Source organism: Cryptococcus neoformans, chromosome 1 (genome assembly GCF_000091045.1).
Source record: "Cryptococcus neoformans var. neoformans JEC21 chromosome 1, complete sequence".
Taxonomy (NCBI): domain Eukaryota; kingdom Fungi; phylum Basidiomycota; class Tremellomycetes; order Tremellales; family Cryptococcaceae; genus Cryptococcus; species Cryptococcus deneoformans.
The window spans coordinates 916,695-938,387 of record NC_006670.1 but is presented as its reverse complement, the minus strand read 5'-3'; the positions used below and the strand labels follow the sequence as shown (position 1 = coordinate 938,387).

General features: G+C 47.5%; 7 protein-coding genes across 7 annotated transcripts; 5 read left to right on the top strand and 2 right to left on the bottom strand.

Annotated features, from left to right (window-relative positions):
• Positions 1-843: 843 nt before the first annotated feature.
• CNA03600 (DNA topoisomerase II, putative) lies at positions 844-6,015 on the top strand. The gene is made up of 20 exons (XM_566700.2): positions 844-1,195; positions 1,251-1,469; positions 1,520-1,632; positions 1,683-1,752; positions 1,805-1,950; positions 2,004-2,101; positions 2,153-2,235; positions 2,286-2,480; positions 2,535-2,761; positions 2,808-2,998; positions 3,062-3,155; positions 3,206-3,521; positions 3,571-3,954; positions 4,010-4,541; positions 4,594-4,706; positions 4,761-4,934; positions 4,983-5,219; positions 5,269-5,553; positions 5,607-5,723; positions 5,780-6,015. Exons 1-20 carry the CDS (start codon positions 1,073-1,075, stop codon positions 5,879-5,881), a joined length of 3,819 nt encoding a protein of 1,272 aa, XP_566700.1. The 5' UTR covers positions 844-1,072; the 3' UTR covers positions 5,882-6,015.
• Positions 6,016-6,545: 530 nt separating this feature from the next.
• CNA03590 (hypothetical protein) lies at positions 6,546-10,046 on the top strand. Its single transcript, XM_024656244.1, has 9 exons — positions 6,546-8,018; positions 8,067-8,178; positions 8,229-8,399; positions 8,458-8,514; positions 8,572-8,745; positions 8,806-9,004; positions 9,058-9,396; positions 9,457-9,578; positions 9,639-10,046. Exons 1-9 carry the CDS (start codon positions 6,673-6,675, stop codon positions 9,933-9,935), a joined length of 2,817 nt encoding a protein of 938 aa, XP_024512087.1. The 5' UTR covers positions 6,546-6,672; the 3' UTR covers positions 9,936-10,046.
• Positions 10,044-11,455, bottom strand: CNA03580 (porphobilinogen synthase, putative). The gene is made up of 6 exons (XM_566698.2): positions 11,402-11,455; positions 11,100-11,349; positions 10,643-11,031; positions 10,497-10,584; positions 10,231-10,447; positions 10,044-10,172 (listed from the first exon to the last, which is right to left on the bottom strand). Exons 1-6 carry the CDS (start codon positions 11,449-11,451, stop codon positions 10,114-10,116), a joined length of 1,053 nt encoding a protein of 350 aa, XP_566698.1. The 5' UTR covers positions 11,452-11,455; the 3' UTR covers positions 10,044-10,113.
• Positions 11,456-11,590: 135 nt separating this feature from the next.
• Positions 11,591-12,450, top strand: CNA03570 (conserved hypothetical protein). The gene is made up of 3 exons (XM_024656243.1): positions 11,591-11,796; positions 11,895-12,093; positions 12,153-12,450. Exons 1-3 carry the CDS (start codon positions 11,607-11,609, stop codon positions 12,274-12,276), a joined length of 513 nt encoding a protein of 170 aa, XP_024512094.1. The 5' UTR covers positions 11,591-11,606; the 3' UTR covers positions 12,277-12,450.
• Positions 12,437-17,749, bottom strand: CNA03560 (conserved hypothetical protein). The gene is made up of 17 exons (XM_024656242.1): positions 17,652-17,749; positions 17,389-17,615; positions 17,222-17,336; positions 16,984-17,168; positions 16,877-16,937; positions 16,423-16,824; positions 14,424-16,373; positions 14,360-14,374; positions 14,238-14,301; positions 14,042-14,183; positions 13,598-13,991; positions 13,427-13,536; positions 13,325-13,365; positions 13,209-13,268; positions 12,969-13,149; positions 12,754-12,915; positions 12,437-12,698 (listed from the first exon to the last, which is right to left on the bottom strand). Exons 1-17 carry the CDS (start codon positions 17,677-17,679, stop codon positions 12,474-12,476), a joined length of 4,362 nt encoding a protein of 1,453 aa, XP_024511884.1. The 5' UTR covers positions 17,680-17,749; the 3' UTR covers positions 12,437-12,473.
• Positions 17,750-17,896: 147 nt separating this feature from the next.
• Positions 17,897-19,709, top strand: CNA03550 (expressed protein). The gene is made up of 4 exons (XM_566694.2): positions 17,897-18,226; positions 18,278-18,447; positions 18,499-18,590; positions 18,644-19,709. Exons 1-4 carry the CDS (start codon positions 17,905-17,907, stop codon positions 19,647-19,649), a joined length of 1,590 nt encoding a protein of 529 aa, XP_566694.1. The 5' UTR covers positions 17,897-17,904; the 3' UTR covers positions 19,650-19,709.
• Positions 19,710-20,151: 442 nt separating this feature from the next.
• Positions 20,152-21,622, top strand: CNA03540 (expressed protein). Its single transcript, XM_567254.2, has 3 exons — positions 20,152-20,299; positions 20,370-21,330; positions 21,391-21,622. The coding sequence occupies exons 2-3, from the start codon at positions 20,462-20,464 to the stop codon at positions 21,596-21,598; spliced, it is 1,077 nt and encodes a 358-aa protein (XP_567254.1). The 5' UTR covers positions 20,152-20,299; positions 20,370-20,461; the 3' UTR covers positions 21,599-21,622.
• The last annotated feature ends 71 nt before the right edge of the window (positions 21,623-21,693 follow it).

Here is a 21,693-nt window from a genome sequence, read left to right as displayed (position 1 = left end):
GCTTCCTTCTTTTTTTCTTCCCATGTTGTTCATGTCAGACATTTTTTCTTGGCGGTCTTGCCATCACCAGAGCGAGAAGACACCGTGGTAGGTGTCTCCATTTCTCTGCCATACTCCTTGAGCAGTTCTGGCTGTTCATCGTCTGAGTCTGAATTGCTATCACTATCTTCATCACCCTCATCAGAATATTCTCAGGATTGAGTTGTTGTAAGGAGGGCACTCGAAGGCGACAGGATTGAAGGGTCGAGAGTGGGGTAAGCTGGTGTCGGATGGGAAGAAGCACCGCCGTTGTACTTGTATTGAGCAATCGAAGATGACAAGAATGTCTTCCCACAGTCAGCGCTACGCTCAATAGAATTGCATTGTGGCATCTCCGAAGCTAGAAACAAGATCTGAGCCAATTCCAACACATGAGGTATACTCACTTACGAGGAAAGCAACGCAGATACATCTGCACTTTTTGGGCTCTACAATAAGTCCCATCACTCTTTGAGCCATGCCTTGGAGGGTATAGACAATGACTAAAGAATTGTTAATATTCTCCGCTGTTTCCTGGAGAATGACTGTGCCACATGGAGCTTGCCGTGAAGGCCTGCTCCTTGCCTGCCATCCGCATCTTTTAAATGGGGTTAGCCAAAGATAAGTATGCGCTGAATGTGGGTCTGGCTATGTTGAGTGTATGGTCGCGACTGTAACTTGAAGAATATCATAGGAAATGCAGTAGTAGCGTTGTAAATAAACACCACCACTCCCCCAACGACGAAATCTACTAATCTGCCCCGGCAAAATTTACGCGTCACCTTACTTTTTCCCACGCTCGCTTTTGACACAACGCGGTAAACAAAACATCAAAATATCAAGGTCAACAACGAACAAAGCCATCGCGTCGTGGCCTGCAATTTTAATACCCAACCTAGGTTATTCCTTCCTCCTTCCTCGACCACCTCCTTCGGTCTGCTTCAACGTAAAGCACTGGTACAACTGTCTGCTACAGTTACAGTAATCCCCACCTAGTTCGTCTGGCGACTTCTAAATCACCACCAATCGAACACAAGTAACAACATCCTTCGCCATGTCGGACAGCGAGTTTGATGACTTTAGAATCGATGACGATGGTAGCGAATCCGATTATTATGTAGCGCCTTCCAAAGGGAAAAAAGCTGCTGTGCCCAAAAAAAAGGCACCCGCCGCAAAGGTATAGTTAGAATGACCCACCGCAGTTTCGTTTCAGCTGAATTATGATTTCACAGGCGCCAGCGGCCAAGAAGGCAGCTCCAAAAAAGATTAACAAAGCCCCATTAGCGTCTAAGAAGCACCCCAATGAGTCACTTTCCGATGCAGGTTCGGATACAGTTTGTTCGCCGCCCAAGAAGAAGACGAAAGCCGACGATGATGATGGCGATTTTGGTACCGAATCAAGTGCAAAAGCACCCACTAGTAACAAGAATGCGAGCGAAGTATACCAGAAGGTCGGACAGCTTGATAAATCTAGATTCCAATAAAACTGACGCTTTCATAGCTTTCGCAAAGGGAACATGTTTTGAAGCGTCCTGATACCTACATCGGCTCTGTAGAGGCTATTACTCAGCCCATGTGGATTTTGAATCCCGAAACAAAGACTATGGTGCACAGGTAGGTGTGAAAACTGTGTAAATAGATTCTTTCCATTTATACCGCTTCAGGCCTATTACATTTGTCCCGGGTTTCCTTAAAATCTTTGATGAGATCTTGGTGAACGCTTCTGATAATAAGGTAAGTGCAGTGTGTGTTATGAGGTCTGATGGCAACTCATCCACTTTTACAGATCAATGACCCTACCATGGACTCTATCAAGGTCGTTATCGACCGTGAGAAGAATGCTATATCTGTGTATAATAATGGCCGTGGTATCCCTGTCGAGATGCATACTAAGGAAGGTGTTATGATTCCGGAATTGATCTTCGGCCACTTGTGAGTTCCCATATCTCCAGCTTAAATGGGTCACTCAGCCATTCCCATGGTAGACTGGCAGGAAGTAACTTCGACGACGACCAGAAAAAGCTTACCGGCGGTCGAAATGGCTACGGTGCCAAATTGGCCAACATCTATTCTCACGAGTTCAGTACGTCGGCTGTTGTGTTTTGAAAGCCTCTGTGAACTGATGGTTATATAGTCGTCGAGACTGCTGACAAGGTCAACAGCAAAAAGTACAAGCAGATCTTCTCCAACAATATGAGCAAGAAGGGCACCCCCAAGGTATAGAAGACCTACGAAGTCCTGATAATGATAGGCTGATTATTACTCAGATCACCGACAACAAAAAAGGCGAGGAATGGACCAAGATTACATTCAAACCAGATCTCGAACGATTTGGTATGAATGGGATTGATGATGACACCAACGCTCTTTTGATGAAACGTGTCTATGATATGGCGGGTACAGTCAAAGATGTCAAAGTGTTTCTGAATGATGAACGTATCAAAGTGAAAAATTTTAAGCAGGTGAGTATACACATGTCAATGACAGAAAAAGGAAGCTCATCTCATCCTTCATAGTATGTAGAGATGTACCTTAACGCTTCCACTACTGCCACCTCCGAAGCTGCCGGCGGTGCTGCTGTGACCAAGCCGCCAATCATATATGAGGTGGCAAACAAGCGATGGGAAGTAGCTTTCGCATTATCCGATGGTGAATTCAAACAAGTGTCTTTCACCAACTCCATTGCCACTACCAAGGGAGGTACTCATGTTGACATGATTGCTACGCAACTTGCCAATAAACTGTATGTTTATTACGATCTTGTTCGACGTGACTAATGAAGTGAAAAGAATGGATCAAATTAAAAAGAAGAACAAAGCTGCCCCGGTCAAGCCATTTCAGATCAAAAACCACATGTGGATCTTTGTGAATGCTCTCATTGAGAACCCGGCCTTCGACTCGCAAACCAAAGAGAACCTTACACTCAAGTCATCAGCATTCGGCAGTAAATGCGAATTGTCGGAGGAGTTTATCAAGAAAGGTCAGTTGAGTACCTTTCCCGCATGTAAATGTTTGATCCAGTCCCTCATTATTCTGTTCACAGTGGCCAAAACCGGTATCATCGACAATGTCTTGAATTGGGCCAGGTTTAAACAGGACCAAATACTCAAGAAAACAGATGGTACCAAACGATCTCGGTGCGCCAATGCGATGTAGGCATGTACATTCACTAACCTACAACATTCAGGATTTCTGGTATTGTGAAGCTTGAAGATGCAAACAATGCTGGCGGCCGAAACTCCAAGAACTGCACTCTCATTCTGACGGAAGGAGATTCTGCCAAAGCTCTCGCCGTTTCTGGTCTTGCAGTTGTCGGACGTGATGAGTATGGCGTTTTCCCTCTCAGAGGTAAACTTCTCAATGTTCGCGAAGCTGGTCACGACCAGATTGTCAAGAATGTGGAAATCCAGCATATCAAGCAGATTTTGGGCTTGAAGCACAACCAGGATTATGCCACTGCTGACAGTCTGCGATATGGACATTTGATGATCATGACTGATCAGGTGAGCATGAGCGTCCAGATGCCCACGAATATTCTGACTTGAAGATCAGGATCACGATGGCTCCCATATCAAGGGTCTTATAATCAATTTCTTGGATCACTTTTACCCTTCTTTGCTTCGAATTCCCAACTTCCTTGTGGAGTTCATCACACCCATTGTTAAGGTCTGGAAAGGCAAAAAAGAGATCAGTTTCTATACAATGCCACAATACGAAGAATGGAAAGCCCAAAATAACAACGGTCGTGGATGGGAGTCCAAGTACTATAAGGGTCTGGGCACCAGTACCTCTGCCGATGCCAAAAAGTATTTCAGCGATCTGGACAAACACCGTTTGGCATTTGAGACCATGCAGCCGGAGGATAGGCAACTGATTGATATGGCGTTCAATAAGAAAAAAGCCGATGATCGTAAGGAATGGTTGCGTCAATTTAAAGTGGGCTAAGGCGTGACAATGAATTGTATATTAAAGCTAATGAATTTATTTGCAGCCTGGTACCTACCTTGATCATGATGTTCAATCCCTCCCCATCTCCGATTTTGTCAACAAGGAGCTGATTCTCTTCTCCATGGCTGATAATATCCGCTCGATTCCTTCCGTGGCCGACGGTCTCAAACCTGGTCAGCGAAAGGTTCTCTTTGGTTGTTTCAAGCGAAACCTCACCAAAGAAATCAAGGTTGCTCAGCTTGCCGGTTACGTTTCGGAGAAAACCGCATATCACCACGGTGAAGCCAGTTTGACGTCTACCATTGTCGGCTTAGCACAAAACTTCGTCGGTAGTAACAATATCAACTTGCTGGACCCCAACGGTCAATTTGGTACTCGTCTTGCAGGTGGTAAAGACGCTGCTTCTGCTCGTTACATCTTCACAAACCTCCCACGGATGACTCGAGCAATCTTCCACCCTGCAGACGACGGATTGCTCAACTACTTGGTCGAGGATGGCATGAGCATTGAACCAGACTATTTCATGCCCACCGTTCCAATGGTATTGATCAATGGCGCAGATGGTATTGGTACTGGTAAGTTCATTCCAGCTACAGGCATTGTTGCACAGTCAATAACAATGATCAGGTTGGAGTACTGCCATCCCAAACTACAATCCTGTGGATATCGTCGAAAACTTGCGCAGAATGATGAGAGGTGAGGAGCCGGAGAAAATGACGCCCTGGTTCAGAGGTTTCAAAGTACGCATTACACGTCAAAGCTGAGGCCTTGCTGAATGCGAGTTATCTTTTCAGGGATTTATTGAGCGGATTGATCAAGACAAGTACAAAGTCAGTGGCATAATCGAGAAGATTAATGACACTACCCTCGAAATTACCGAATTGCCCATTCGAAGGTGGACTCAAGATTTCAAGGAAATGCTTGAAGAGATGACCACAGGGACCGACAAAGTACCCCAGACCATCAAGGTCAGTGTCTGATCAGGAAGGGGGACAGCGGCTCATAGTTTCATATAGGACTATGAGGAGCACCACACAGATACCACAGTGCATTTTCGAGTCCATATGACCGAGAAGAACCTCGCCGATGCTGAGAAGGAAGGCTTCGACAAACGATTCAAACTTACTACTTCTCTTGGTACTGGTAACATGGTCTGTTTCGACCTGAACGGCAAGATCAAGAAATATGCCAGCCCTGAAGAGATATTGGAAGAATTCTTCCACAAGCGCCTCGAATTCTATGGGCATCGGAAGGTATGTTATCTTACCCATCAGCACTGATTAGTAGACTGATAACAAAAAGCAACACCTTGCCGACGAGCTAAACAGGCAATTTGAACGACTCAGCAACCAGGCCCGCTTTGTCCATATGATCATCACTAAGGAGCTAGTCGTTTCCGGCAAGCGACGGCCAGATATCGTCGCTGAATTGCGTAGTCTCAAATTTAAACCTTTTCCCAAGAAAGAAAGGGCCAAAGAGGAAGGAGAAAACGAAGCTGCCGAGGAAGAAGAAGACGGAGACGAAGGACAAGCTAGCGACTATGATTACCTCTTGGGTATGGCTATCTGGAGTTTGACATCAGAAAAAGTGCGTGTATCGAAAAAATATGTTCAAATTTGCAATTGACAAAGAGCATATAGGTTGAGAAGCTGTTAGCAGAAAGGGATGCAAAGGAGCAAGAACTCATCGAGTTGCTCAAGCTCAGTCCCAACAATATCTGGGATCGGGATTTGGACAACTTCTTGGCTGAGTGGCAGGTAAGTTGCCGGTACCTTCTTCTACTTACAAGCTGGTTGATCATTCAAAAATATAGCTTGCCCTTGAAGCCGACATTGCTGATGCCAAAGGTTCAAAACCCAAAGCGAAAGCCGCTGCTATCAAAGCGACTCAAAAGCCGAAAAAGCGTGCTATGTAACCAATTATCACTACCTCACATGCATTATGTGCCATAATCCAATGTTTATTATGCATGGAAGCACAATTGGAGCTGAATATGTATACAGCTTATGCATGGCAACTGAATAGAGCCTATGCATGGAATATAGATGAGTATAATGCTCTGCACTTACACCCTCCTCCATCTGCGTGTCAAAGAGGAGCATATGCCTGGAAGCAAAAACAGCAGCTTCAGATTGGGGTTTCACTTCGGACACCCCTCTACTTCCACTTTAGGTAATTTTACAAGGGCAGTCGAAAGATAACAACGTCCAACCCTGTAGGGGGGACCTTGACATGAGTGCAGGATGTCAGATCTTGAGGATGATGACCGATGCGCTAACAACAATGACGAATCTGTTCTCCCTTCTTAATCGATAATTTATGTGACATGTACATAGTTGATTGGGAAACAGTGCTATCATCCCCACCATCCGATGTCCTCGTGTCTTATGTGAAGAAAACAAACCACAGCGTATTCCCACCATACATAAAATCCATGGATAAGTGGCTGCATTTTCGTTTCATTTTTTTCTCTTTATATGGGGTTGGTGTTCTCCGGTTGACATCTGACGCGTCTCTTGCGTTTGCTTAGTTTCCGAGTTCCGCGATTTGATAAATGCATTTATTTCGCAACAAGACACTCGTTTCAACTCCTCACCCAGCCAGCCCCATCAGCCCGCAGGAATTACCATAGTCTTATCATAAGTCCAGCCGCCTTCCACACTCCAGCACTCGAACACATTCTCCTTCACTTCGACTATTTTCGGCATGCACTCATCCAGCCCTACCGCGCCCTTATCAGACATCAATCGCGTCGCGGTTACTTCGACAAAGCTCGCCAGAAGAACTTACGGTCGGCGTTCAAATGCGCATAAAGAGAAGAGGAAAATTGGGGCTACGGAATGGGAACGTTCGGAGACACCTGATGTTGATTTCTCAGATAACGGTCATGGAGAAGATGAATTACATCTTTCCAGGTCCAAACGGAGGAATGTAGAAATTGGTAGTCCTGGGAACAAAGAGAGAAGCAGGAACTTATCAAATGACACCCAACCACAAAATCAAGCCAACGACAGCGCTGTCCATATCACCTCTTCTCTCTCACCCACGCCTCCCAGCAGATCACCCACGCCTCCCAGCAGATCCACCTCGCCGTCCCCACAAGTGAAAGGAACAGCCGTATTTGAACCAGAACGTCTCAAAAGTGGCTGGACACGACCTCGCCTGATGGCCAGGGCGAGGACGCAACAGTACAATCACGGCTCAGGCGCGTCAAGTGAATCCCCCATCCTTTCATCTGAATCTTCGGCCCCAGCTTCAAATCGATATACGACTAGAAACTGCGGTCGTCCACTCTCACCTTCACTTGTTAATCGCAGGGAGATATCAGAGCTATTCTCTGGTTTCTCCTCCGGCGCGAGTTCTCATGCATCCGTCAAAAGTGGAGATCTTCAACCTGTTCCTCCTTCCTCTGGGGGCTTCCATGCGACTTCTTCAGCAAGAGCCGGGGGTCTGCGCCGTATGCTTACCAAAACTCAGAGCTTAGGTGTCTCAGAGCCATCTACACCGTCAAAACAAGATAGAAGGGACGACCATGAAGCTGGCCCCGCAAGTTCGCGGATAGTGACTGCTCCGTCAACCCCGCCACGTTCAGCTTTACGAAGGACGCAATCAATGCCCAGTTCTCCCGCAGAGCCTAGCCCTCAAGGTGTGGACATAGACTCTGCTTTTGCTGTGCATCCTCAAATCATGCAGCATCCAGGGTCGGGAGGAAGAGCCAAAAAAACATATGGTAAAGTTCGGACGATTCTGGTTGAACTTTCGCGGGGGCCTGAAGACGGGGATCAGTCGTCGTATGACACTATGAGTCAAGGAGATGAGTCTCAGCTACAGGCTAGCTATGTGGAATTGAGGCAGCGGTATGAGGTTGATAACACCATCCAGCATACAAGCCGTTCCGCTAGTCTGCTACAAGATATGCTCCAGGCTAGGGCGCCGGAGACCGTGTCTGACATGAGGTCTAGAGGCGAGAATCGACGCTTCATCGACGAATTAGGCTACCTTTTTGATGGTATATCGGACCCGGCTGCTAATAAATCGTTCCAGCGCTCCAGGTAAATGCATACGTGACACTTGTATTTCCTGCTGACCCAACGTCGTAGTGCGATGGATATACTTCAAAATATGTTAGATGAATATTGGCTGAGCAAAATGAAAATCTGCGGTCAAGTTGACAAAGCATGGGATTGTTTTACTGGTGCAGGCGAAGATGAAGTGCGTCCACCCTTCCCATTTAACAATGTCTCACGGCTCACTTCTTGCAGGTAATGGAGTCGGCATGCCTCGTGTTCTTGTGCATCCTCTTCGTTTCCGGATCAGGTTTGGAATATGTTGTGCATAATGACTCTCAGAAAAGTGTCTCTCTTCTTTTGAAACTGATAAAAGCCCGTGAAGGCCCATTGGACCTTTCATATAAACCAAAAATTACCAACTCTGTATGTCATTGCCTTCATGTCCAGAGTTTCATTTGTCTGAGCTCATTCATACGAAAAGATCTCAAAATTGCGCACAATATGTGAGAAGTTGAAAGACAATTGGAAGATTTCCAGGGTGAGTATAAGCATTCCTTTCCACTCGGGGATACTAAGCATTATTATTGTTCATTAGTCTTCAACACGATACTGGGCTTCCTGTGTTCTGAATGCAATCTGCCAAAGCACAATGTGGGCTGCTACAGGAATCGATTTCGAAAAGGAAAAGGCTTTGACAAATATGTTGGAAGTCTTGAAAGAAGAAATAAAAGGCGTCAGTGATCATTTTGATCTTTATGAAAAGGGTTTGGTAAGTGATACAATTCTTTTAAAAAAGTTTTGGTCCTCATGTAATACTCAAAACTTGCAGGACTTGCAACCCGATGAGCGATCTTTGGATTTGGGCTATCTGGATCATTGCCTTCGCGCTATCCTTTCTTTAACAGAACACTCCTCAACATTACGAGAGGAACTACTCAACAGCCCGCAGGAAGTAGCTCAGGTTCTAGTTGACATTACATTAGCTACTACCCATCTTGCCTTAACCCATGATAGCAACCGTTCGGAAGGTACTCCAGAACCCTGGTATCCCTATGAACCGAAGCTGATATTTGGCTTTTAGCGTCATGGTGTTCTTTACATGCTGTGCAAATCCTGGCTCAACTTGGAACTGCATCAGGGCAATGGGCTATCGCAGTCATGGAATGTGAGGCTGGACCGATCTGTTTGGCGCGAGTCATCTTAAAACGAGTCGACCTTGTCAGAAATGCGAAAGACGCCCATGAAAAGTATTTGACAGGTCAGAGGACTGTGTTGGAAAAGGAAGAAGGAGCAAAAGTGACCAGACCCAGCATTAATGAGCCAGAGATCTCAGAAGAAGAACTGCTATGCTATGCGCTGGCCCTGTTCACTACATCTGTTTTGGCAGATAAGAGCTTCGCGTTTAAAATTGCCCATACAAGTGAGCAGAACGATTTTAAACTGCGCTTCGGCTATCAGCTCATTTAACCTGGAAATGTAGATATCCAAAGTGACTGTGCTGGGGTACATGCTTGTCTGCGCCGCTGCCGCTGTACCTCAGCTCTTCCATTAGGGCTGCACTTCGCACATTTGTATAACCAGTATTCCAATAGCAACGATGATGTGCGTTACAAGTTCACAGTTATTGTAATGAGTGACACTAACCGATTTTCTATAATGTAGCCCTTGGCGTCAATCTTAAAAGGCAATCTTGCGCTTTTATTGTCCAAAATTATCGGTGTCTCTGCTGAGATTGAAGGCGAAGTAATTCAACCCTTATTCGGCCATTCAAGAGCTGCAAAGCTTGATGGCTTGATACAGTCTCTAAGGGAGCTTGGAGAATTGCAGTCGATGATGCAAAACACTTTCCGTCGCCTGATGCCCGGGGGATTATCCATGGAAGGAGGAGATGAAGGAGACGGCTCAGAAAACACGGATGTGGTTTTAGAAACTATACGAGGAGTAAAATCTTTGTTGTAAAGCGAATGGCTTGATCATAGAAATCAATAGTATGCGGCATCTTTGTATTTCGGAGCTCTCATTGTACCATGCCTGAACAAAAATGTACCATTTTCCCTCCCTGACATTCACCTAGGATTTTTGCATCTTTAATGACTATGCAGCCCTATTATACGACGTCGGAAAAAAATCCAGCAGGTCATTCATCAAGCCAGTCAAGGAACTGAGGAGTGAAGTATGTCAGGATTATGCTGGCTCCTGTATACGTCTCAATTAGCAGGAGAAGTGGCGCGAAGTCTTGCAAAAATGCACTTACCTGCGCGAACCATGCTTTCGGTAGTTTCGAACGCCATTTCCCTCAAATCATAGATGCCCTTCTCTGCACCAGCGACGACCATGGCATATTCACCCGAGACTTGATAGCAGGCAGTGGGATGATCAGGGGCATATTGTGCACAGTCTGATATGATGTCGAGGTAAGGGAGAGCAGGCTTGACCATGAGGATATCAGCGCCCTCGCTAGCATCTCGTTGCTATGGTAGCTTAGCACTGATATCGTAAACTCTTATTTGAAGAACTCACGATAGCTCTTCTAGCGAGGCTACGAGCATTCGGAGGGAGTTGATAGCATTTTCTGTTGCCAAACGAAGGGGCGCTTCCGGCGGCATCTCTAGACAGACCAAACTAAAAGTCAAAAAGAAATTCGGGGATAGGACGGAGTGACTAACCGGAAAGGTCCGTATAACCCGCTGGCAAACTTGGCCGAATAGCTCATCAAAGCGCACCTGTTGGCCAATCCGACTTGCATCAGTCCATATTTGATTGCTCGTATTCTCCCATCCATCATGTCACTTGGTGCCACACAGTGCGCACCAGCTTTGGCATAGGCGACAGCAACTTCAGCGATACGCTGAGCTGAAGCCTCCGCGTCAAGAGTGGGGGCGTTGGAGTGGGCTGGATTGGGGAGAGACGAGAGAATGCCACAGTGACCGTGAGACGTATATTCACAAAGGCAAACATCGACACAAAGCATGAGTTGGGGGAAGACGTTGGTAAGGAGTTTCAGCGCTTGAATGACAGGGGTCGATTCGTCATCGGCAGCGCTGCCACGAGGATCCTAGTGTACAAGGCATATCAGACACAACCCTTTTGCACCGTCACACCGAAATCCAAAATGCAACTTGCCTTTTCCATAGTAACAGGCACACCGAAAAGAATCACACTCTTCAAGCCTTTTTCCACCAAGGGCTTCAAGAACGCTTCGAGCTTGTTGATACCCCATCGCTTCTGCCCTGGTAAAGTTGCAACTTCTTGTTCAGCGTCAGGGTCGTCGGAGATGAAGATGGGGTAGATAAGCATAGACTTTGTGAGGTTCCGCCCGTTGGCCTGCCATGTTCTGAGAGTAGGATGATGGATACCGCCGTGGAGGACGGAGCTGTACGGCTGGAATGTGAGCTTGCGCTGGCATGGGGCTTGTATGGACCCACGATATCTGGAGAGGTGGCACCTGGAAATGGGCTGTGCGCTGATGTGACATATTTGGATAAAGTGACGAAGAAGTGAGTGGAGAAGCGGCTGGAGAAAAGATACAGAAGCGGCGATTCCCACGGTGGACCGGATGCGTCTCCAAATATAAACACTACGTAATGTACGTATACTCGTCGCTTTCCACACTCAAACAACTCGCACACAATGTCCACAGCACAACGCTCCCCGCCCTCCCGCACATCCACCCTCACCCTCACCCAGACACATACTACTCCCACAGACACTCCGCCCCAAACCGTCCTCCATCTCAGAGCAGGCGCTTCAACAGAGCGCCGCGTCGTGTGGACAGAAGAGACAGTTGATAATGAGGGTCTCGGAAAGAAAAAGTCCAAGAGTGAGTCCTATCCGCTGCCTGCCCTTGCTCGAGATCCATCGAACGACTCGTGACCGGGGCCTTGGCCAACAGACCCGCCATTCACTAACCATGAACAGTATGCTGCATTTATCACAAGCCACGGGCATTTGACGAATCATCTTCAGATGAATCGTCATCGGATGGATCATCTTCAGAAACGGATCGCCGTCCTTCCAGAGGTAGTAACAGTCATCGTCATAGACTGAAGGACGACCCAAATGTGGAAGAGGAGGAGAGCTCAGAATCGGACGGCGGAGCTGGCGATGGTCGTGCCAGGTTAGCGCATTTGCTCCGTGTCTCAAAGCGATTTGCTGATGCACCATTGTCTGAGACAGACCATTGCGGAAGCCACGTCGACATCACCATTCTCATAAGTGTGACCATTCGGACCATGCCCATAAGCCCAACAAGTACGACGTACAACCGAATGGAACTGGCAAAGGCAAGGAGAAATCATAGTCTTTCAGAACTTTTTGTCGATTTAGCCGTACATCGTAGGATAGATCAGAATACTGTTAAAACGAACTATTGTAATGATCTCTGTAGCTGTAGAACTTCCATTGTACACGTGAATATTAGTTGGAATGAAACTCATCCCAATGTCATGCTACAATGCATCGTTGTATTGCGGAACTGTGAAAAACGTGCTACATATTCTATACCACACAAATTTTCGCCGCCTCCTCGTCTTGCAGTCCAGCTGCGAGACACTTGAGACCAAGCTCAAACCATCTTTGTTGGTTGTCTGACAGTTTCTTTCCTCTAAAGCGCAATGACATTACCTGATAAAATTGCTCTCGAATCAGTTTGATAGCGATGGACGTCTTGGGCGACAAGCTGTATTTGATCTTCCTGTCAAGAATGAATGAGGACGCTGATACCTGTCCGTGGCTAAAAGTCAGTCCTCTATTACAACAACAACGGACCATGACATACCTTGAAGTCTGCAATATCACCACATAGCAACGCCAGCGCCGCGTCGTCCACTGGTCCCGTTTCCCAGGCATACAATCTCTTGGAATGCATGATGGTAAAGTATGCCAGATAATTTGAACCAAACTCGCCCTTGTGAACTTTAAAGTTGACGGAACTTGGGTGCTGTGATTGCTGTCAGATTTTTGCAGTCCACGTGAAGTGCACAAACAACGTACAATTGCGACTGGTTGCTGGTTTGTTATGGTTTTCATGCCGCCAGAAGCATCGAGAGCTAGCAGTTTGGGGTACAGACCGGAAACCAGGGCCGCTCCAACTACTTTCAGATCCTCTCCATTGATGTTCAATTCCGGAGGCACAGGAACAAATTTGGTTCGCACGCCACGAGAGAAGCGGCCCCTGAAATCCGACTTCGATTAATCTTATGCTCGCACTGGAAGTCATCACTTGGCACTCACTGGCTGATCGCCTGCCTCTGAGCAGGCGTAGCATCGACAAAAGATGTATCAATGAGGTATCTATATGCACCCATGAGTGTCGGGACTTCATATCAATACTAGCCGAGTAAACTTACGCAAGAAGTTGCTGTCTGAGTTCCTCAATTTGTTGCAGGTTCTATATCCGCAAAATCAGTATTTCAACATAAAAGTCATAGATTGAGAGATATATGACAGACCTGATGAGATACAAAGTTTTTCTTACAAAAAGTTCTCACAAAGTGGGGATTGTCAGAAGCTCTTCTCCAGCTTGCAAAGACGTTTGCAATAGTGAAAAAGTCGTTATTTCCTAAAAAGAAAAGTCTCGACTGAGCTACGAAAATTTACATGCTTAACACATCCAGACCTACCAATGGCAAAACTCCGCTTAGCAGCTCTGGCCTGCGACTCAAAGCCAAACGGAGTCACAAATGGGCTTTTGGAGTTTAACGTTGCTGCAATTGTCAAAGCCGGGTCTAGGCATCCAAGCATAGCGGCCACAAGTAGAAACTTTCCGAGATGGACGTCCATGGGGAGTTTGGAAAGTAGCCGTCCTAAGGGTGTGATCTCCTCATTTGGCGTGAGCGCTTTGACCTCAACTAGAGAAGCGATAGCACGTTGAATGTTGATCGACGAAGGCGGATCAAGCGCCTGCAACAAGACAGATTCAACAGTCTTGCCGAGAGGTACTTTGAGAATTTTGATACGAAGAGCAAGGTCTTGGAGAGAGAGCCTAAGCATCTCGGGAATAGGATGATCAGGAAGCTACAATGAATAAGCCGAATTTTCCTGATAGTAATTTCAAATAAACCTGCCTGCGTATCATGTCTGGCCTTGGTGAACAAATGGAACGCAAGGCCTTCCTGAACACGACCGGCTCGTCCGCGACGTTGTTTAGCGTTGCTTCTTGCAACATACGATTCGACAAATCGCGAAAGCTGTCGCTTCTCGTCATAGCTAAAGAACATCATAATGAATTTCTGGGAAGAAACGGTTGTGGATAAAACTCACCGCATTTCACGCTGCTTTCCTGTGTCGATAACGCATGTGATATCTGGGATGGTAACACCAGTTTCTGGGAAAAGAATCAGGTTAGAATGCGCTTGTCATTGGAGACTTTTTGTTGTCCTCACCTGCAATGTTGGTAGCTAGATCAGAAAAGTTAGTGAAATTCAACAATTCACAACTATGACTCACAGATTACAATCTTCCTCACTCCTTCCGGAGGCCTCTTGAATACCGCACTCTGCCCCTCGGAAGAAATACTGGAATGTAAAGGCCACACCACAAAGTCCGTACTGCCGAATTTTGGATGGGCGAGCAGCATGTCGTTCAGCTTTCTAATTTCAGCCAGGCCCGGCATGAATACCAAAGTTGCCTGAGAAAAGGGCACATAATCGGCAGCTTCAAAGCAAATCTTCTCGAGCAGCAAGACGATGAGATCATATGGAATTAATCGAGAATCCAGAATATTGATAGTGTCGACTGTCTGAGCAGAGTACTTGTTTGACGACAGCTTTGCAGGGTTAAACGCTGTTTCCTCGTCTTCATCGTCTGGATCCGAATCAGATTTAGCCCCTTCTTCGTTCCACTCCACCATTTGACTCGCTGGCTTGAATTTCTTGCCTCGAATGGCATATGGAGAAGATCCGTCGATGTGCCACCCAGCGAGCTCAACAGCGTCTTCAAGATATTGCACAGTGACAGGGAACGTTCTTCCAGGTACGGACATGAAAGGGCAACCTCCGAAAAAGGCCGAAATTTTCTCAGCATCTACGGTGGCTGACATTAAAACAACCTTGAGATCTTTCCTTGCTTCACAAAGATTCTTCAAAACGATGAGCAAAAAGTCTGACTCGATTGAACGTTCATGGACTTCGTCCACGATGATATGTGTGACTTCGTCAAATGCGGTGCCTCTGGAACTACCGCTGGAACCAGACTCAAGCATACGAAGTGCAATACCATTCGTCACGAATGACAGACGAGTATTGGCCGAAGTTTTCGATTCCAGACGAATGCTGTAGCCAACAAGCGAGGATGAGGTGCCAACCGCACCTGGGGCATCGCCCAGTTCCTGGGATACTCGTTGAGCCAAGGAAATAGCACTGATACGTCGAGGCTCGGTCACGACTATTTTACAAGGCTTTCCCCTGGCCAGTTGGTCTTCGAGGATGAAGGACGGTAGTTGAGTAGATTTACCGCAACCAGTCTCACCGCTAAACACCAAGATCTGATTGGTGTCCAAAGTGGAAATGATTTGATCACGGAATGAAGCGATCGGAAGTGTGTTGCGCTGAGTAAGCATTGTCTGGTACGCTGATGACTCTTTTCGTTTGGCAAAATCATCTTGAAGCTTTTGAATAATGACGTCTTCCTTCTCTTTCGCCGGCCTCGCAGGTGGGTCAATCGGAGTATTGCTAGTGCTAGGTTTTGACGTGTCGTTCTTCTCTGCAGTCGCTTCAACGGCCTTCTTATCCCATATGCCCTTAATCATCTTCCAAATGCCCCTTCTACTTTCGTCCTCTCTTTCTTGCCTCTTCACCTTCAGCTCTTCCCATAATTCTCTGTATGAGGGCGGCATTGTCCTCCAGTTAACTCCTGCAACGGTTTTTTCTGCCTCTAAATCCGAGAGTGCGAGTGTCGACACATAGTTCTCCGCCTCAACCATATCATCACAAGCAATATCATCCATCTTCCAGACCTTCCTTCCACCTCCTTGCCAACCAATTTCCAGGCCAGCCCTTGCGGCGCGACTGGCACCAGATAAGTTGACATACGATATGACAACCTGCTTTGTCTGTTTGGCGAGGGCTGCTTTGAGAACGTTTTTCGGAATGGTACCAGCAAATGACATTTGCTTTGGGATGGGCATGGATCGGACTGTAATGTGTGTTGAAGTCGATGTTTCAGCCGGTGTACCGGGGAGAGTAGTGGGCTCGTCCAGCATACCACCAAAAAGATCTCCCTCCTCGTCAGACGACCCATCCATAAGGTTAGTCTTTTCCTCTACAATCGAATCACCTTGAGTATTTCCCGAAGGAGAATCGGTTTCGGTCTGATCAGCGTCCTGAATGGAAGCGCCCTTGAACTTGGCGGCAATGGCTGCGACATCTCTTTGATTTCTCAAAACTTTGAGTATAGCATCTACATGTAAGTTAGAATGGATGCACATAAAGGTTTGTAAGGAACGCACCGGCATTCTTGCGAGTAAACATGTACTCCTTTTCCACTTTGCCAATCTTGTCCTTGAGCCTTCTTATCTCCGGCGTTTCCAGTATGACTTGGTTACCCTTTCCCTTTTTACCTTTTTTCCCTTCTCCAGACGCCATACGAAGGGTATCAAGTTCCAACTGCAATTTTGCCCATTGCTCGTTGATGTGGTATTCGTCTTCAGTTCCAGAGTCAGACTCGGTATCCGATGTATCTTGACTTTGAAATAGTGATTTGTGGGCCGTGGTGCGAGCTTCGGTGCTGGCGTCAGTGGCCTGCAGTGCGGTTCGTGTGGGTCTTGAAGACTGCGCGGGCTGAGCGATAGGTTCAACGTCCGGTTCAATGGCGGGAACGAGTGATTCCTGATTCTCAGTTATACTGGGCTCTAAAAAATTGAAAATCAAGGTCAGTCCATTCCTTCACCTAGCAAAGCGTACCGGTTGTCCTTTCATACTCTCCTCGTTGGAGGCACTCATCCTCGCTGAGATGCAACCACATCTGTAACATTTGTCAGTAATGAAAGCCTTTTGCCGACCAGACACACCCATTCAAGAGCTTCTTCCCAGCCCTCTCCCTCTTTTATACCTTGTAGGAGGCATTGCTCAATCCTCTCTTGTCGGAAGCCGAGATTTTGAAGAACGTGATAAGCGACAAAGTACCGCAACAGTCCTTTATCTGAGTCTGAAACGGTGGTCGATGGAAAGGTCACGACGGGAGGATGATCGGTATCTGCGAAAGGTCGTTCAGTGAGATTCTTTCTGCGTGTCTTGGATGCCATTCACCTTGGCAGGCTGCTTTCTCTTCCTCCAATGCCAACTCAAGGGCGGTATCTCGGATGGCCTGGTTGATATCAAGCTTGGGGAACGAGGCTGCCAGACGAGAGTCGTATTCAATGGCCTGAACATCATGGCTGTAAGATCTGCATTTTTGGTGGAGGGCATGATCGTACCTTTACTATGCGGGCGACTTCCTTTTCAGCCTTGTCCTGCAGCCTGTCGACGAGACTCTGGAGGGCGGCTTCCTCCGCACCTTCCTCGTGCTCCCAGTCGGCGGGAGGTGGCGAGGAGGACGGGGGGGCCTGGGGTGGCGGGGCGGGCGGGGAGTCCGCGGGTGGTGGAGCAGGTGGCGGGGCCGCCTTTTTGGGGAGGGAAGTGGTTGCAAAGCCCCTGTTCTGGGCTGGCGGTCAGCGGGGGACGCCGGGGTGTGGCTTACGCTTGAGGGAGAGCTTTTTCTTCGCCATGGGCAAGGGCGGCGGAGTGGCGGGCGGGCTAGTAAGGAGCTAGTGGGGACTAGTGGATAATTAGAGGCTGGAAGTGGACGGATCACGCAGGGGGACGAAGAACGAAAGGAGGAACAAAAAAGACGTTCAAAAGGTGGGAGTGGGTGGGGCCCCGCAAGGATCCGACGGGGGCTTTACTTGATACTCGCTGACCAAGAATGCTGCCCTTCCCCGCCACCCCCGCCAATGCCAAAACGCAAATCGAATCCCTCGGACCACCTCCCGAATCCCCCGCCCCCCCTCTCCTCCCTCGACGCGGCCCTCGATCTCCTCGTATGCGACACCTTCACACGCCTCAACTCTGTCGCCGCAAAGTTCGAGGCATGTGCTGGCGTAAAACTCAATGACGGTGTCGTCAAGGCCAGGTGGGAGGAGGCTGTCAGCAGATACTGGGTCATCAAGAGCATGGACGAGCTGACATGTGGCGCGAAAAAAATGGAAGTGAAAGAGGGCACGGCGGAAGCTGACCGCGACGGAATGGAACAGAATGGTGTGGATGGCAATCAAGGCAAGTGGACTTTAGCCTACATAGCGGCGACCGTTAATCTTACCCCGTTAGTGGGAGAGAGGGCAGACAGCAATGGGAGACCGTTGCCCGCTTCATATCCAGGTGCAGTGGTAACCCACAGTTTAACACCCGAGGAAGAACATGAGTGGCGAAAATGGACTCCGAAAGCTGGCGACGTTGTCCTGGTGGACACTTTTGAAGACGGCCTCTGGCCTGCAAAGGTGTGCCAAAAGAAAGCCTAGAGAGTGGCTTGTATGCTGACGGTCCTATAGATTATCGACAAGAAAATCTTTTTCCAAGGCCGTACCGTCCCCAGAGGCAATCATTTCTTCCCAGTCCGCATTTATAATGAAGATATGCCTCCGTATGTCAACCTGTACCATATCCAAAAACAACCTTCGCGCTAAATTATCACAGGTCGATCACCGTCAAATCTCGTCTCATCCCATTCCATCTCCGCGCGAACCCTCCTTTAATGGCCTCCACTGCCCTACTAAGTGCCTATCATCACGCCGCCAACCCGACTACGTTTGACATGTTGGCGTCGGCACGTGAAACGCTGGCGGCCCATAATCGTCTTCATCCTTGTGTCATTGACGAAGAGTCCAAAGCCAGATTCAAAGCCGAGAAAGAAGCATGGAATAAACAAGTTAACTGGGTCATGGGCGAAAGACGCGTAGAAAAGCTTCGATCCACCGCGGAAGAGAGGGAAAAACGACTGAGAGAAGTGGCCAGATCGACATCGACGCCAGTGTATGAAAGTCAGGGATGTGCCGATCCTTGTGAAGAGGAGATGGGATCCCTTTTCGGTTGTCCAAAAAAGCGCCGCACTGTACCGCGTAACGAAAACAGTGTCAACGCCAGCTCTGACCCCTGTTTGACCATTTTTGGCCCAACCACTCCGACCTTTCCACGCACCCCGCCTCGAAGTGCTGCCTCATCTGTGGCGTCGTATATTCGCCCCTCTCTGTCCAATACCATTCGCCCCAGCTCTCCTCGGAGGACACCAACCAGGGAGAAGAGACGCGTTCACGCTTTCGTAAGTGATCTCAGCCCCGCTTCGAGACGCACCTATACACCTCCCAAGATTCTACCCTCTGGTGATGAGACGGCTCCTCCGAGTTTCGGCAGCGCAACGCTACTGTCGGAAGTGAAAGCTGGTAAATTCGACTTTGTTAGCCCTCTTGGGCCTGTCAAAAGGGGCAAGCTGTCTTCTAACCCTGAAACAATTGCGTCTTCAACATCATCAACCACTTCAAAACCTCATTCAGGGAGAAGCGGGAGTCTAGAGATTGTGAGAGAAGAGGAAGAGGAAGATGGCTGGACGGTCGTTCAGCGTAGAGGAAGACGAGCTGGTTCAGAGCCCGTGAGGCAGACTATGGAAGCAGAAGAGAAGACCAGTGTGGATGATATGGAGTTGTGATATTCTGCTGTTGTAAGGGGTTATTCCAATAATGTACAGTACATGATGCACAGTATAGATGCCTTTAGACTTTTCAATGTCCCCAATCAAGACTCTTCTTTCGTTTTCCTTGGTCTGCGCACGGGTATCCAAGTTGCTAGAACGTGGACCGTTGGCTCGCGTGAGTAAGTCATTATCTGGGCATCGCCCGATCGTCACTAGTAAATAAATAAACCCCGCCGCCGCCGCCGCCGCCGCCGCTGCTGCTGATGATGACCGCACCGGCAATAAAAAATCACGCCTGTCATTTCAAATTATGAGTATCAAATTTGAAAGTATTTAATAGCGATTAGTAATTAAATAAAAGTAAATATAGTTTATTACGAGTAAAAAGTTGTAAATATGAAATTAAATGCGAATTTAATGGGCCGAGACTCGTTATCTGATAAGAGGGCTTTTTTCGATGCGATAAGTTCCGGTCAGTCTCTGCTGATTTTCTGATCTTCCTTTGCTCTCTTATGACTTTTACTCTCTTTTTCTACACCATCCCCTACGCTCCCGCAAACTATCTCATTACTCCACAGTCATTACACAAATAATCCGAATATCCGATCCCATCTGTTCTGGAAGGAACTCGCCGTTTGAAAACCGGCCAAACAAAGCTTCTTGTTGTGAGTCTTGGCGCCTTTTGGCGTCTTTTGTGAATGTCAGTAATTATTAATGCTTCCCCCTTGACTATAGCGAGACAAGAGCCTATAACTTCGATCATTAGTATCCTCATTCTTTCAGGCAACGCCCGGTTCCAGTCTTAAGAAACATAATCACCACACACAATGACCAGTTCTTCACGACCTGCCACCAGCATTGCCCGCCTTCCTCCTGAGATTCAACTGCAAATCATTCATATGCTCAAGCAAATAAGTTCAATCCCGGAGCTCATCAATTTGCTCTGCACTTGCCGATTTATCTTGGCCGAGTGCGAATCGGGGTTATATGAAAGGGTGGAACTGTCCTCTTCTGCAGCGGCCTCGTTTTTCAAGGGGTTTGACTTGGAAGAAAACAAAGAAAGGTGCTTTTTCGTCCGCAGCATCGAAGATCAAGACCAAAGCAACCATACTACCGTTTCTCAACCGAGAAAGACTATGCTGCAAAAACTCGAGCTGTTCGGTAACGTCAAAGCAATGCGATTCGATGATGCAGAATCGATTATAGCAACTTCTGAAGCCGTCATGGAGCTAAAACGCTATCAAAAAAGCATATCTACATCAGAGATAGCAACACAAGATCCATGTGGACCATACAACATTCTTTTCCCACAACTACGGCGAATTAGTTTTGGGCCTTCATCTCTCCCCAAAGTCTGTCGGGATGGACTTTCCTGGGGTGCGATACTAGATACTCTTGGCAGTGCATGGCCAGATAACCCTTCATTGTGTTTCCATCTATCACCAAACTCTCTCGATACCTACGGCAGAATAGCAGGATACCTTGAAACAAGAGTGAAATCGCTCGTACTCCATCAAGGGTACCCTAGCGATCTCATCCTACTGGATAAACCATCTGGTATCCATGCGGAACAGGTGACCATGTATCTTAAGCCTCATCAGATAAAAGGTACATATACATGTTGGGAGGATCACCATTGGTCCATCGTGAACTTCTGCAAAAAGTATTTTGGAGAAAGACGGGCAAGGCACTTTGTGTGAGTTGAGTAGACTTGGCTAAATAATCTCCAAGGCTGACCTGAGCTGTGTGATACTAGCGATCCTAATTCTGTTCATTCCCCCATATTCACATTTGTCAATATATCTGGCAACCTTGACGATATTCGCGAAGACATCGGCCGTCAGTTGCGAGAGATGGAATTGGAGGACGGGCTGGTAGAGGCGGTCCAGAATAAGATGAGATTAGTAGGTGTTGGAGATGTACGGGAAGGTGGGTGCGAGGTGTGTGGGACGTGGGATACATGAAGAGACATATACATAGAGCATGCATATAGCAAGTAGATAAAGTAATATGTAGATGCCGGGAATAATATGGGCATCGGACAGGCATCGGAAGAAGT